The sequence below is a fragment of the Meleagris gallopavo genome, chromosome 6 (genome assembly GCF_905368555.1).
Source record: "Meleagris gallopavo chromosome 6, MGAL_WU_HG_1.1, whole genome shotgun sequence".
In the NCBI taxonomy this organism is placed as follows: domain Eukaryota; kingdom Metazoa; phylum Chordata; class Aves; order Galliformes; family Phasianidae; genus Meleagris; species Meleagris gallopavo.
The window spans coordinates 5,632,475-5,648,116 of record NC_139409.1 but is presented as its reverse complement, the minus strand read 5'-3'; the positions used below and the strand labels follow the sequence as shown (position 1 = coordinate 5,648,116).

The 15,642-nt window shown below is 40.1% G+C and overlaps 1 protein-coding gene across 4 annotated transcripts in view; it reads right to left on the bottom strand.

Moving 5' to 3' along the window:
* Positions 1 to 15,642, bottom strand: part of LOC100543777 (sodium channel protein type 5 subunit alpha-like) — a 202,847-nt gene that overhangs the window by 3,654 nt on the left and 183,551 nt on the right. For all 4 annotated transcript variants that reach the window (XM_085226971.1, XM_085226970.1, XM_085226972.1 and 1 more), the window contains 5 exons: positions 15,263 to 15,385; positions 9,297 to 9,578; positions 2,086 to 2,139; positions 662 to 803; positions 313 to 413 (listed from right to left, as the gene is read on the bottom strand). In XM_085226971.1, the coding sequence (XP_085083097.1) occupies positions 313 to 413; positions 662 to 803; positions 2,086 to 2,139; positions 9,297 to 9,578; positions 15,263 to 15,385 (702 nt within the window). The remainder of the gene's footprint in view (positions 1 to 312; positions 414 to 661; positions 804 to 2,085; positions 2,140 to 9,296; positions 9,579 to 15,262; positions 15,386 to 15,642) is intronic.

The window sequence follows — 15,642 nt, the reverse complement described above, 5'->3', positions numbered from 1 at the left end:
GATGATAGAGTTTTCAAACCCATTTACACCTAGTGATTCTTGAAACTACTGAAAGAAGACAGTGGATTGAGGCCATGAATTCATTCAGTGCAGACGTGGTCACTGGAACGACTGCATATGTAAATTGGATTTTTAGTCAATACAGCAGAACAGTGGAAATTCGGATTGCAGGAAAGTAGGATTGCAAATACTGTCCAAAATCATAATATGTAGAAGAAAAGTGGCTTTCATCAGGGAAGTGGGATAGCATTTATTCTATTAAATAAATCTCTATCTATTACACATTATTCAACTGAATTATGCCATTCTTACCAGTGGTCTTGGGATTGGCTTTTGAGGTTTCTTAGATCCCAACTTTTTCATTGCGTTATAATACTTTTTCTGTTCTTCTGTCATAAAGATGTCCTGGCCACCTAAGTATAGGATGAGAAAAATACTGTTATTTCCAATGAAAAGAGCTCCAATGCATCCATCCAAAATCCAGGGCTGTATTTTCTTCTGCTGTGGGGAGATGAGGGGCTGCTACAGCTCTGATTTTGTAGAATTCTCACTGAATTCTCTCATAATCTTGTGGATAATGTGGCAAAGCTGCTGCTTATAAATCGATCTCTTGGCCTTGTCTCAGCAGTGATCACAAGATGATGTGCAGCATATTCAATACTTATCTTTTTCTTCTGTTGGTTGAAATTGTCAATGATGACACCAATGAAGAGGTTCAGTGTGAAGAAAGACCCGAAGATGATGAAAATCACAAAGTACAGGTACATGTATAAATTACATTCCCATTCAGGCTGCTCCTCGCACTGCAGAGGGAAAAGAGAAAACATGAAAATGACACCAGATCTGCACAAATCAAAATATTAATGCAGTCCAAAGAAAACTATCCATCAACAAAAAAGATTATGAAAGAGGAAAAACAATGCAACTCCCACTACCAGACTCAGCGCTTCACAATCTCTGGTATCTGAAATGGCATGTTTAATTCAGCTGTATTTTATAATACTGTCAACAGCAATCACTCTGCCTCAAAGAGTGCAACTTCAGAATAAATCCTATAAAATGTTCTCAGTTTGAACGCAGAAGGGGAAAAGAATCCGTGTTCTGGTTATCCCTCATCTTATATGAACTAATAGCACTTGGAAAGAAACAAAAGTAGGATCACAGTAAAATTAGATGCTACTGAAAAACACTGGATTTAGAGTGAATGCGTTTAGAATTATATTTTCTTAATAGAGACTTCAGTATGCAAGCTATTTTGATAACAGTACTGACATCAGAAAGAATTTTTCCAAGGAAGAACCGTATCCGAAAAACCTGTAGCACAATCCTGGAGTCAGAAATCCACAGAGTTCTGGGTTATCATCAGCTTATCCATCTCAGATAGAACTGAGAAAGGAAAAAATCAGGGTGTTTCAAAGGAGCCCAGTGGCACTATGGGTGGCTCTGGCTTTCCAAATCTTTTTTGTGCGTAAATCAACATCACGCAAAAGTGATCCTCTGTTGATGCCATGAAGTTTTTTCAACATTTGTCCTTCCGTTCAAGCCTTGAGTCCCTGTTGGTCAATTCAACCTGACTAAATCTCATTCATGAGTGCTTATCTCAACATTTATCAGTAAGTGTAATCTTGTGCCTTAAATTAATTCAAAAAGGGAAAGGAGACAATGCCTCCTTCCAATAAAAATAAATACCAAAACTTAAAAATCCCAGTGCTTCTCAAGAGGTTCCTGTAATTAAAAATTCAATTCATGGCAAATACAGCAGTCAATGGGGAGAGTGGAAGAAACAGAAGAGACAATTTAGGTTTTTGGTAGACTCAGCCTCACTCTGGAGATGCCTCTCTGTGCTGGGAGTTTTCCAGAACAAACAGATGAATTAATTGAATAAATCTGTGGGCTGCATTTGATTTAATTTCAGGGTCATGAGACTTCAGTACCACCTGCAAAAAATGAAGGTCTGCAATAGGCTCAAGCAGAGTAAAACAGGGACTGGCAGCCTGCATGTATTTTTGCTGCTGTTGTTAAACATCCTGAATGTGGCAAATGTCAATGGAAAAGGAAATAATCTCTTTCACTGTTGTGACCTACCTCTCGTGAATCCACTGCTGCATACATAATATCCATCCAACCTTTAAATGTGGCCTGAAAAGAAACCACAAAATACATAATTGAGTATATTAAATTAGCATATCTGGAAATGATGGTATCATCATTGTGATGACTTTCCAAAACACAGTGTTGAGTATGTATGTTCTTCATAACTAATGAATTGCTTCTCCTTTAAAGTAAAGTATATCCATCAGTTGATGCTCAGTCATTTAAAATCACGTATAGGAACATGATACATGATGCAATTATAGGGGTAGAACAGAGGCTTTTAATAGAAGTGAGGAACATGGCAATTAAGTCTTGTGAAGCTGGAGTAGGAACTTCTTTATACCTTAGCAAGCTCGAACCATCAAGAAGCAGGACTCCATAGTGCCTGTATCACACAGGTCTCAGGCCAGGGAAGATGGATTCCATCTCTAACACTCATTCAGACTTAGAAGCATTGGGTACATTTTAGGGTCCCACTGAATCTTGGATTCTGCCCTCTTAAAAGAGGGCATATAAACTGTATAAATTGAGGCAACGTCAAAGCCAATGGAGTTGCATGAATCATTGCTGGCTTGAAAGTCACTAGGGCAATCGGCACCTGATGTGAGCCTGGCCAAGGACAATCAGCCTGCTTCACAATTCGGATATGCCTTTTTTAAAAGATGAAAATAAAAATCAGATTTTCTAATTATTAAAAAAATACATAAGATTTAAACAAGGACAGCCTCCATGGAAATCAGTGTCTATTACCGAAGCCCATAATAAAAACAGAGGAGTGTCAGTTCCTAGAAGAAACACAAGTGATTTTAGTTATTCTGTAGCAAAAGCGTGGCTCTTTGCTGTCAATATTTGCCTCTCATTAGACACAGACTGATACCAAACATAGCTGGCTTTAGTCTGGCTCTGGTCTAAGCCACATTACCTTTATAATTGCCTGCTGGGGTTGTTTCTCATTTGACTTCTGACCTACTTAGACTTACACTGCATATAAAATCAGTGAGTAGATAACGAGGCATTTTTAGATGCACTGATTTAATTGGATTTACGCTAGCATGCATGACCCACACCCAATATTTTTTTAAATCCTACTGACACCTAGGTTGAATTTTCTCCATGTTGTGCAGGCATGCAATTCCAGATAACGTTAAATGGAATTTAGGCAGGAGTTCCCAGCAGAAACCAGGCATTTGTGCTGAGCTGGATAAATCCAGTGGTTTTAGAAACGCTCCATTATCCACTCTGTTATTAAATTAAATCCTGGAGGTAATGCTGCTATTCCCTTTTCCACTGAACACTGCCAATTCAAAGGAAAACGTACCTGAAGTCAACCATTTTTATTCCTCAAGAATGAATATATAAAATAATATATGAGAGAGTATGTTTTTGTTTCCATCTACCGAATAAAAAAGATGAACCTCCTGAATCAGAACTCTTTGGAAAATCTGTGCTGTGGCACAATGTATTAGAACACACTTCGGATGTAACGTATGTACAGGAATGATCAGCTGTTATTTCTTTAAACCTGACACACTGATCTTCTTTAACTGTTCTAATATTTTCCTTTTTCACTGTTCTCTCTCTAATCTGCTGAATGATTTCCTGGTGTCATCACAGTCGCTTGCAATTTCAAGCTCAAACTGCTCTTCAGGAAGAGTGGATGGGATGCAATGAGAAATCCTTTTGCTCGTGGCACAAAACGATATGATCTTAGTCTATGCTTTTCTTCCACTTGTGAGGGAATGTTTCCTCTGGAGGAGCTCTTTTGCCCCTCGACATGTACCACAGAAACAAGAGACAATTGCAAGTTTGCAATGATGACAGATGATGAAATGACTTGATGAAAATAAATATTAAGAGAATGAAGAGCAGCAATTTTCTGCTTTTTCCCTGTAGTCCAGAAGGAGGAGAAGAAAAAATCTCCCAGGCTTCTGGAAAGCTTCCCTAGGCACTTCATCTGCAGAGGGTAAGAAGTACTGAGAATGAAAGAAATACAGCACTGGGAAAAGAAATTATCTGGAATTAGTAACCACTTACACTCCGGATAAGGAAGTGACAAAATCTTCATGGGAGTGTTTGTGATATTATCCTGCCTGGAAGCTATCCAGAGAAGCACCATTTTTACTGAAACTGTCATGTGATGAGATTATCTACAGATAAAATCCTGGGATGGGATTACATTCTGTTATTTGACTGATGGTTGAAGCTGCAATGCAGAAAACGAGTGGGGAGGAGGAGAGGTGGGACGGCACTGGATGCCCTCAAACCATTTATTATAAAACCAAACAGTACCTTAAAATAAACCAAGCCTTCAAATTTGCTTGGGGGAACAAATTTTTTTTTTTTTCTTTTATTCTAGAAGAAGGCTGCAATACTGCAATAAAAATAACTGGTTTTGAAGACAGAAATATTGGTCCTCGCATTTCTGAAACGCTTCTTCAAGCATTCCCACTGTTGGCAGACACTTCTGAAAGCTAAGAGAGATGCCAACACTACAGCCAAATTACACGTATTTAAGATGGCTGCACCAACTCCATTCTCTTTTCTTTCCTTCTTTTTTTTTTTTTTTTTTCATTCCATTCAATTTTACACAAAATATTCATCTCACATTTATTTTGCTGATGAGGAGGGCACTATTGAGCACTGGACGTATCAGAGCACCCAAGACATTTGCATGGCCGCTGGGCTCTGCTCACTTTGAGAGCACTTGTGGAATTGCTGCTTGCTTCCAATCTTTGGATACACAGAGAAACCTTTATGGTTGTATCAAAATATGGTTTGTTCAGAAGTACGCTGATTTTTGCATTTTGCAGCTACGGTGAGGGTAAAATGCAGCATATTTTTTAGCGAAGTGCAAAAGATCATGTAACCTGGTAAACTTAGACACCTCCCGCTACCTCGTGATCATTCTGTAGCTGGTTTACCAGCTCAGTCATGACTTCCCATCTGCCTGAAGAACTGATTTAACTCTACAGCTCCTGGTTGGTGTACTGGTCTTAGAGTGCTCCCATCGTATTTCATTCCCTATTTGGAAAACTGGAGTGACAAAGAGTAGTAGGATCTAATTGATGTAAGTCTGTTCCTATCCAAGAACAAGATCTTTTCCTCTCTCTATGAATAAGATATCTCCCTTACTTGTAAGGGAGTAAGTCTAAATCTTTAGTCATCTGTTGTGAAACAGTCTTTAGTGAGCCTGAGAAACTTAAAATGACTACTTCAGTGGTATTAGTTAAGGCATCTTCAAAACAGCACTGATCCTCAGTGAGGTAGGAAAAGAGCAAATGCTGTTTGGAAAAAGTTTCATGAACTTGCCAATGGCATTATCAGAAAGTTTGCCTCTGGATAGCAGTAAGCCTTAAGGGTGCTGTAGTAGCAGCTTTTCATTTCTTTCAAACGTGCTGTAGAAGTGAAGACAGAACGTTAGGCAGACTGAATTTGTTTTACACATTTCCATTTGGATTTTCAAACATATATCCAGGCATCCAAGGGTAATTCAGAGTCATTTAAAGAAGCTGAAAATGTCAACACTCAAGAGACAAGCCCCACTTAAAAGCTCATATTTTGCATCCTGAGGGTGGTAACCAAAATGCTTATCTCATCATTACTACACAGTGTCTCAGCACACACAAAGATGCAGCATGTATGTGTTCTTTTAGGAGAGCTGCACTGTTAACTGATCCCCTGCAATTCCTACAACAGTTTGCCCATGAAATGTGAGCTCATATGGAGCATGTTTGGCAAGAAGTGCCTGTAACTGACACTCCTCGGCTGGAGTCTGGCAAAAGAGATCCAGATGTTTGGGCCCATTTTCTGTGGGTGTCATCTTTACACTTTATTGTCTAAGCCTGTCGTTAGCAGCAGACAGAAGAGCTCCAGGTGCACGACGAAAGTCAAAATCAATACCCTAATGGCATCTGGCTCCTGCTCTTTCTCCTGGAGGAAGGAGCCAGCATCTGCCATAGAAGCTGAGCGAAGTTTTAAGACTCCTTCTCTCCCTGCCATAATGAGCTTGTCCAGCCTGCACAGACTTCATGGTTATGGCACTTCTTTTGTACTTCTGCAAGTTTCTGTTTAGCAAAGTGTTCTGGCACTTACTTTCTGTACTTCTGTACATCTGCACCTACAGCAAGTCTGCAGACAACACCAAGCTAGAGGGAAGGGATGCCTTCCAGAGACACCTGAACAGCCTTGAGAGGCAGACCCATTCCAACCTCATGAAGATAAGGTCAAGTGCAAGGTCCTGCACCTGGGTCAGGGCAATCCCAAGCAAGGTACATACTGGGCAGAGAATGGCTTGAGAACAGCTCTGAAGAGAAGGATTTGGGAGTGTCAGTTGATGAAGGACTCAGCATGAGCCTGCACTGTGTGCTTGCAGCCCAGAAGGCCAACCATATCCTGGGTTGGATCAAGAGAAGTGTGACCGGCAGGTCGAGGGAGGCGATTCTGCCCCTATACTCTGCTCTCGTGAGACCCCACCTGGAGTACAGTGCCCAGTTCTGGAGCCCCCAGTACAAGGACATGGAGCTGTAGGAGCAGGTCCAGAGGAGGGCCATGAAGATGATCAGAGGGTTAGAGCACCTCCCCCATAGGACCGGGCTGAAAGAGCTGGGGATCTTCAGCCTGGAGAAGAGAAGGCTCCAAGGAGACTTCATAGTGGCCTTCCGGTACCTGAAGGGGCCAACAGGAAAGCTGGAGAAGGACTTTTTATGGGGGCAGGTAGCGACAGGACAAGGTCAAATGGCTTTAAACTGGAAGAGGGTAGATTTAGACTAGATATTAGAAGTAAATTCTTTACTGTTTAGTTGGTGAGACACTGGAACAGGTTGCCCAGCAAGGTTGTGGATGTCCCCTCCTTGGAAGCATTCAAGGCCAGGCTGGATGGGGCTGTGAGCAACCTGGTCTAGAGGAAGGTGTCCCTGCCTATAGCCAAGGAGTTGGAACCAGGTGATCTTAAATGTCCCTTCCAACCCAAACCATTCTATGATTCTATGATTAAGGGGAAACTCTACTTCTCTGCTACCCAGTATAAGATCATAGGTTTGAAAGAAACATGCAGGGCCGTCAAGTCCAACTTCTGTTGAAAAATAGCAGTACCAGGCTATTCCTTTGATAATAATAACACATTCCTAATGTGTTGAGCTCCAACTTATGACCAATTATGTTCATCTAGTTCTGACCCTCAGGCGTGGGCAGAGGTGCCAAAGACTGCATCAAGCAATAGATCACGTTGCCCAGGACACCATCCATCATGGCCCTGAACACCTCCAGGGATGAGGTACCATCTAGAATTTCAGTGCATATCTGATGGAAGCTGCTCAGATCTGCATTCATTATATTTACTTAACTCGGAGTCAGGTCTCACGAACTTGACTAGTAGAGAAAAGTCTGCATGTCTCCTTATTTTAAGGATTCTTTAGAAAAAAAAAAAATATATATATATATTAGGTATATCTTCTAATGCATTTTTATTTCACCAAACAAATGAGGCATCTGGAATGCAGTCATGGAGGAGATAAGCTTCTGCACAGTATTTTAAACCTGGAAATTTTTGCTCAGCTAGACTGGGTGTTAAAGTAGAAGACAAAGAAATCACTATATAGAACGGAAAATCTAATTAAAGCTGTTCAAAGTGAGTTAATCTACCCTGCATGAGTGAGCTGAATATCATAATTACATGCAAAAGATAAAAGTGCTTGCTCTCAGTTCAACTTTATGACATGAAAAGAACTCTAAATGGCTATGCCCATTCTAACCCTGCTGCTTTTCAGAGAGCATGAAAGCAAAGTCTCCATGGACAGGTGTCAAAAAATCACACACTCAAGTGTATGTGTACTAAGAACAGAAAACATACGTATATAATAATAATCATTTCTAGAAGAAAGAGAGCTACTTCATGAAGATATTTCATGTGCCAGTGATAGAGAAGAAAAACATTTGGCAGAAAGAATATTTGCATCTGGTGATGTAATAGAAGCAGAAGATAGGATAAGGGACTTGTGGGAGGTCCACATATTCTTTGAAGGACAGGTGGTGGATGTCTAAGGCAACTGAACTGAGCAACTGAGCACCCAGCATGCAAGATTTTATCTATGAAGTGATGAGTGCCATCACAGACACTTCAAAACAGCAACATCCATGTCCAAGGATATATAGCAAGATATTGGTTTCACTCTTCGTACATAAAATGCAATATAGCCAGCACTTCTAGCATTCATCCATCCCTTGCAATCACTAGGCTCCAGAGAAAATTAGGAACAACAGAAATAAATATCATTATCACCACTTTACATGAGGGCCCCATGGAACTGAAACGGAAAACAATTTGCCTAAGATCACACAGCAGGCCAGTAACAGAGCATGGATAAGAGGATGGCTCTCCTGTGGCTTTATCAATTAGGCTCTGCTGTCATACAGCACGTTCACTCTCTGTGTACACAACCTGTTTATCCATGTTCTACATTTCCTGCTGAAAAAGGTCATAGAAGTGGCTTACATCTGTCTTTATAGATCAAATACTGCAGTCAGCTTTGAACCTCAACAAGATTCTTTAATATGCTTTCCCTGGTCTTGAAGAGAGACCAGAATCTCTGGAGTTCCTACAGTTTGATCAGCGCCGTGTTTCACAGTTATGTTCAAGTTGACTCATTATGTTTAGCAGGTGGAAATGAGGACGAGGATCCAGAATGAGAGCCACCAGTGTCCTTCTCAAACATCACTGAAAGATTCCTCTGCAACTCCAGCTTTGTGCAGTGACATCAGCTGAGTGCTGAAGGTGCTGGAGGTTTGTTTTTTTCTGAGAAGGAAATAATGAAGGCTCAAGTGATTCAGGAAGGCCAGTGGACTCTGTCCATGTGAACAGTCCTTCCTGCACCAAGACTTTTTGTTTCTGGATCTGAACTCTGCTCTGGATTAAAAAATTGGAAAAAAAAAAAAAAAGTATTTAATTCACTTCAATAGTTCAATCACTTCCCAGAGGACTTACATTAGTGATGCACCAGAAACTCAGAATAAAATCAGAAGCTGCCATAAATATCTCTAGGCCAAATTAATATGCCGTATATGAATAATTTTCACTTGAGAAAAGGAATTCCCCTGATGAATAAGGCTGAGAAAAAGAAGAAGACTGCAGAGGTTAACCTGATCCTATGGTGTGATAATATCAGCAGGAACAAACAACATTTGTGCTTTCAGGTCATTGTACTTACCACTTGCAGGAGAGCCAGGTACCCAGCGCCAACGTTATCAAAGTTAACTTTAACTTTTGTCCAGTAAAATGTGCCAGAAACATTATAGAGTATGCAGTCACTCATGTTGTTAATAATTTTAGAGTCTAAAGGCATATCTCCTTCTGTCTTATTAATGCACTTCCCAAACTTCCCAGCAAACAGGTTAACTCCCATGATGCTAAAGATGAGCCAGAAGATGAGGCAGACGAGCAGAACGTTCATGATGGAAGGGATGGCTCCCACAAGTGCATTGACCACCACCTTGAGTGAAATGGGAGAGAAGAAAACAAAATTACTTACATGTTTTCAGAAGAAAAAAAAGCAATTTCTAGAGGGATGACATTTTTTCCAGATGTATCTTTTAATTCAGAAGCAATCTGCAAAGTCACCGTGACCTCCCAGATCCTACTGGATAATACACTTCAGTCAGATCACTTTTAATAATCATGCAATTAATTGCAAATTACAGGGGTACATCAGTATCTCAAATAGACCAGAAAAAAAATCTGAAATCTTTTACTGTGCTTGGGCCTCCATACTGCTTGGGCTATGAACTCTATCTGTGATAAATTTTGCTACACTAAACCAAAGTCTGCTATCTGGTCAACATGAATGATTAAAACAGGGAAAGCATTATAGTGTAACAAAAAGATGACTTTACATTTTCCCATGACGTGCTGTAAAGATCCACTACACCAACCCAGGCAGAACTGTAACCCACAGTTTAAAACCATACATAAGAATGCAGGTAAGCAGACTCTAAGATCTTTGCCTTCTCTATCTGTATTTTTGAAACTGGTGATATTGGTCCATAAAAATGGAATTTTACTCAGTTGTGAATCTGATTATCAAAAATGTCAGTTTTTGCTTTTCTTGTATTACTGTCCAACTTTCTGCCAAGGAAATAATGTACAGCATGTATAGCAGCAGCAGAATTTACAATACAAAATACAAAATTACATAACTCTTTCAAAATCCAGATTTGTCTTTTGTGCATTTATGAACGAAGCTAATTTTTACATAGGAAAAACTGCCTGATGTTATTTTATTTTCCTTCTATTTGGCCATTCTTAATTACTTCAATTACTTCCTTTCCCCCTCCCCCCCAATCTTAACTTTCAGTTTTGAATGCTTTCTGTTCCTAATTTTATTGCTTTAAAACCAAGTTTTCTGCATTATCTAAAATGCCAAAAATTCCAAGGGCTTATTTGAAGACACTTTCAGCCTTTGTCAAAACAACTTTCACTCATTTTCCTATGAGGGACAACATTTCTGTTCAATTTCCATCTGTGCCAGCACAAAGCCACTGTCACACTTGCTGCTGCACCCACTTCCACCCATAACCCCATGACAGGGCACAGACACTGAGGTTTCAGCTCTGAAAGCCATGGCCATGCCTGCATCCCGCTTTTTCCCCTCTGCCGAATCATGTTCAATGACTCAGAGATAATGAAACATGACACGAGACTGGAGCAAATCCTGCAACACCTCTCCATATGAATTATGAAGAGAGGATTTGATTCTTCCCTTGCTGCTGCTGCTCTTACACCAGCCTGATGCCATCTGCTCTCCTGGAAACGCTCCTCATTTGCACTGGGACAAGACTTAAAGACCTGAATATGTGAAAGCAAGTCATTATCATAAATTCAAGTTTATGACAATAGCTGATAAACTTGCCATGGAAAGGCAATATCCATGGGCTTGTTTAAGAATAGGTTTTATACCCCTTCATTTCCATCAGTGCCTGATAGAGGGAACAACTTTCTCAGTGACTTCTAGAAACTGAGCAACCTCATGCCCAAATTCACAGTAATATAAATGTTGCACCACTTGTGCCTGGTCCCCATCCATCCTGATCGCATGGATCACCTTCCCAGATGAAGTTCTTTCAGATTTTAAATCCAGAAATAAATTTGCTCAATGTGTTAATCCCACCATTGCTACAGAGGCCACCAGACATCTCGGAAGTATTTCCAAGCCCCAGCTATAATTCCTAACCAAACTTGGGCATGGCTTTTGCAGAGATATTTAATTTACACTGTTGTGATTTCAAACGGTGGACCAAAAGGATAATGAGATTATCTACTCTTGGGGTTCTTTGTTATAAGCAGGTGCCACATTTTTGTGTCAGGTTTGCTCAGTTTGATACACTACTCACCTGCTGTTAGATATAAAATCATAGAAACGTAGAACCATACAATCATGTATTCATAGAATTAGGGAATAGTTTGAGTTAGAAGGGATCTTAAAGATTGCCCAGCTCCAAGCCTTGCCATGGGCAAGGATATTTCCCACCAGACCAGGTTGCCCAAAGTTCCATCCAGTCTGGCCTTAAGCATCTCCACGGATGGGGCACCCAGAGCTCTCTGGGCAGCAGTGCCAGTGCCTCATTGCTTTCTCAGTGAAAAAAATTCTATTTCCTAATCCAAGCCCACCCTATTTCATTTTAAATCTGTTAGTCTTGGCCCTATCATTGCACTCCGTGATAAAGAGATACCCTCTCCGTTCATCCCCGTTTATGATGTGGATGAGTTACCGCTGAGTACTGCATTGAGTAATCAAAAAACAGAGCTTCTTTCTAACTGCTGTGGTTTCTTTGGATTTCTAATAATGCTGGTAGATCCCTGCAGAGAATTTCCCATTTTTAACAGCCCAGATCCAGTGCTTTGGAGGGATTACAGTATTCAGTGCTGCCAACCAAGGAAGCACTGCCCTCTTCCACTGCTTGTGATGTTATTTCCCTGTGTACTGAAGGTCTGTAATAGTCACCTCCTTTATCAGACCTGCGCAAAAGGTTGTGTTGTGCTGTTTACCCCAATCCTTAAGTCCTTCTTATCTGCTGTTTTCCAAGAAACATTCCCAGACTGACCTACTTTTCTGCTCCCGCAGTATACGATGTATGTGGTTTTATTAAAATGCATGTTGCACAAGTGATCTGGTTTTCCCCGTGATCCAGATCAGTCAGTATAATTCCCTTATCTGTAATATCACTTACTACCCCGCTCACTTTGTGTCTTGTCAGCAAAGATGTTATATTTTCTTCCAGATGCTGCTAAAGTCCAGATTAAGGACAGTTCTTACTGCGACGGATCCCTCAACCTGGGACACTCATCACTGAATTTACAATGTCATCACTATTTACAATCACAATTTTCAGATCTGTCATCCATTTTAAATTAATTTGAAGTATGTTTATTTGGCTCAGTATAAAGCTTGTGTTTTGATCACAACTGTCCCGTAGTATCGGATTCCACTCTGTAATCTAAGGATATTATATCAGCACAGTTACAATCATCAGCACAATTTGTAATCAAATCAAAGGACCATATCAGTTGCACAAGAATTATTTCCATGAAATCATGCTAACTAGCATTAATTATGCTATTTCTTTCCTGATGTATCTTGTAGCAACCTCTCCTTGACTTTGCCCAGTATCAGTTTCACATTAAACAGTCTATCATCATCCCACTTATCCTTTTGAAATGCTGCAATAACCTTCTTTGCTGGGAAGAGCCTTGCAGAGAATTGGAACCTCTGTAAGTAATGCCCCAAGGGACAAGAGACAGAGACACAGAGACTGTGTAATTTGGGACAGGCGGACCTCAGTTAATTTACCACGGGCTCCAGCATGGTTTGGAATGCAGTAAGTGATGGAGCAATGGAACATGCACGACATGGTAGGGAGCTGTAGTGACTTCCAGTTCCTAAAGTATCTTCACTACATTTCTTCACTGCAATGTCTTTTCTGGGGTTGGGAGAACAGTTCTGCTTTATCCTTATTCACTAAAGTTTCGCTTTACTTTGCTGATACCTCTGGTATGATGAGAGGTGCCAAAGGCTGCTTCCAAGTCACAGGTCTGAGGCCATCCATCAAACTGCTACATTTTGCCTCAGGACCAATTGCTTCCAAAATTTAGGTGCACCCATTTAAGTCTTTTGCTGCAGTAACAACTTTCTTACTCCTGCTCTCACCATACAGAAATCCTTATTTAGGAAAAAATAAATCATACTAGAGCAAACTGTTATTTTCTTATTGTCAGTGTTTGCTTCTAACATTATCATGATTAAATTCATCACTGCACTGGCAATTTTCCGGTGCATTCTGGAGCATACAAACTCCTAATAACAAAAGGTCTATCCATCCCTAGCCGTTTTAAGTGGGGTTAGGCATACTAAAAACAAAATGATTTGCTTTTCCAATAGCACATATTGTCAATTACACTTTATGATAGTTTACAAGCTAATTCACTACCTCTGATGGCTCAGAAAGACTGAATACATTTCAGTTGCAGTGATGTATAAGAGGTGACCAAGTCACCAGCTATATACATCTCAGTGTGATACCTGCTGGGCTGATACAACATCATGTGTCTACACCATGCAGGATGTCCAGGAAGACAACTGCTTGCTGTTCTCAGAAAGCCTCTCAACAGAGCTGTGAACATTTTCACGTTATTTCTTTCCTTCTGCAGTTTCTCATTTTTTCCAGTGCTTTAGGCTACTCTGCCCACTGTTTTTAAGGATTGAATTCAATTTAATTAAACTGACACAAAGTCACGAGAGAGTATTGTTATGTCAGCATAGAATACGTTGAAGGGGTTTTGCTTGAACTTGCAAATCTACCACTAGAAGCTAAGTCTTCATAAATCAGTTTTAAATTAATTTGCACAAATCTCTCTGGTAGTTAAACTAGTGCAACTTTTACTGAAACAAACTTTTATTCAAGCTGTGCCTGCTTCATAAAACCTTTGAGTGAAGTCATAAGGTGGCATAAGATTAAGACCCTTAGCAACATCGGTAATGCGACATCACTTTGTACCAGCTGAGAATCTGCAGTTTACTGTCGTTCTAATTTGTGGCTAAACTTTAAAATACTGCCTGTGCTTGCTGGAAGGAGTGTGGTGGACAAAATAAAGCAGATTTGGTTGCCCAGATGAATATAGATTTTGCTGATCTTTATCTCAAAAGTAATGTAATTTAGAGAATCACAAGTTCTCTGGGACAAAGCAATATATCCTTAATATTGGTCATCCCCAGAACAGGCAAACAATGTGTAAAGGGTTTTGATACCCATCACCATGTTTCTTTAGTTGGAGGTCAGGTTCTCCTAGACTCCTGTCTTGCAGCAATGGTACTGCAATGAGAGCAGTTAATTGCAAGGAGCTCCATGCATGGAGCTCACTACATGTTCACAAGTTACATCTGACCATGAGAAAGACGTGCAGTCTGCAAGTAGCAGTTAACAGTAACCTCTGCTCATACAGCACTTAGTTCTCAGGTTATACATGATGCAAAGAGTTAAATAAACAAAGAACCCATCTGGCCTATGACTGATCAGTTCAGCAGATAGGTTACAAATAAACAGGTATGCTGCATACATGAAAAAGAGCAAAACTAAAAGACAGAACAACAACACAAGCTACACAGTTTTAATATCAGTCCTGATATCCCACATTAAAACTCTGATCCGTTCAAATGAAAAGATTTTTCTATTTATTTGTTTGCTTTCCATATCTTTGGCATTTTTAATTTTTGATTTAATTATTAGTGAAAAAGTCCTTAAGAACTTTCCCAGTCAGTCTTCTTTTAATACACGCCAAAAACAGGGAGTAAATTCGAAGCTTGGTTATTCCTCTGCTGTACCTTATAAAGCAGAGGTAATTGCTAGCCAGATGCTTCCTCAGCCAAAAAGCTGTTTTCTGAAGTGAAATATGACAAGTTAGGCAGCAGGATTAGTTTATCATGACATCCACTGGAGGATAAAGCCGTAATGGTATAATTACAATCAAGACAAAGGAGGGATTTCTGATTTTGTTGTTTTGGGACAGCATTATCAATCATTTTCTTTAGCAGAAGAAATGAAGACTAGACCGAGTGCAACAGGGCCCTGTTACACGCTTGTTGTCGTGCATTTCAACTTTGTTTGGTGCTTTGTGTGCTCTTACCCTCATCCCTTCAAACCGTGACAACGCTCTCAGTGGTCTCAGAGCTCGGAGGGTCCTGAGGGATTTAATGGGACCCATCTCGGAGTATCCAAGAGTGTTGGCTATGAGGCTTATTAAGGAGACCTGGATGAAGATACAAAGCAAAAATCCAAGCTGTTAGTATGCTTCTGCCATCTTCCTTCTCTTCTGCCTTTTCTTTCTGAAAAGTTAATGGAACAGTGGGCATAAACACAGCTTTAAATGAGTCATTTAATTGGAACAACAGAAAAAGAAGTTTTTACATCCTCACATATACAGAACTCGTACCAACTCACAAAACTTTTTTTTTTTTTCCATTTTAAATGCAAACTCTATAGAATACACTTTCAAAGATGTTGGTT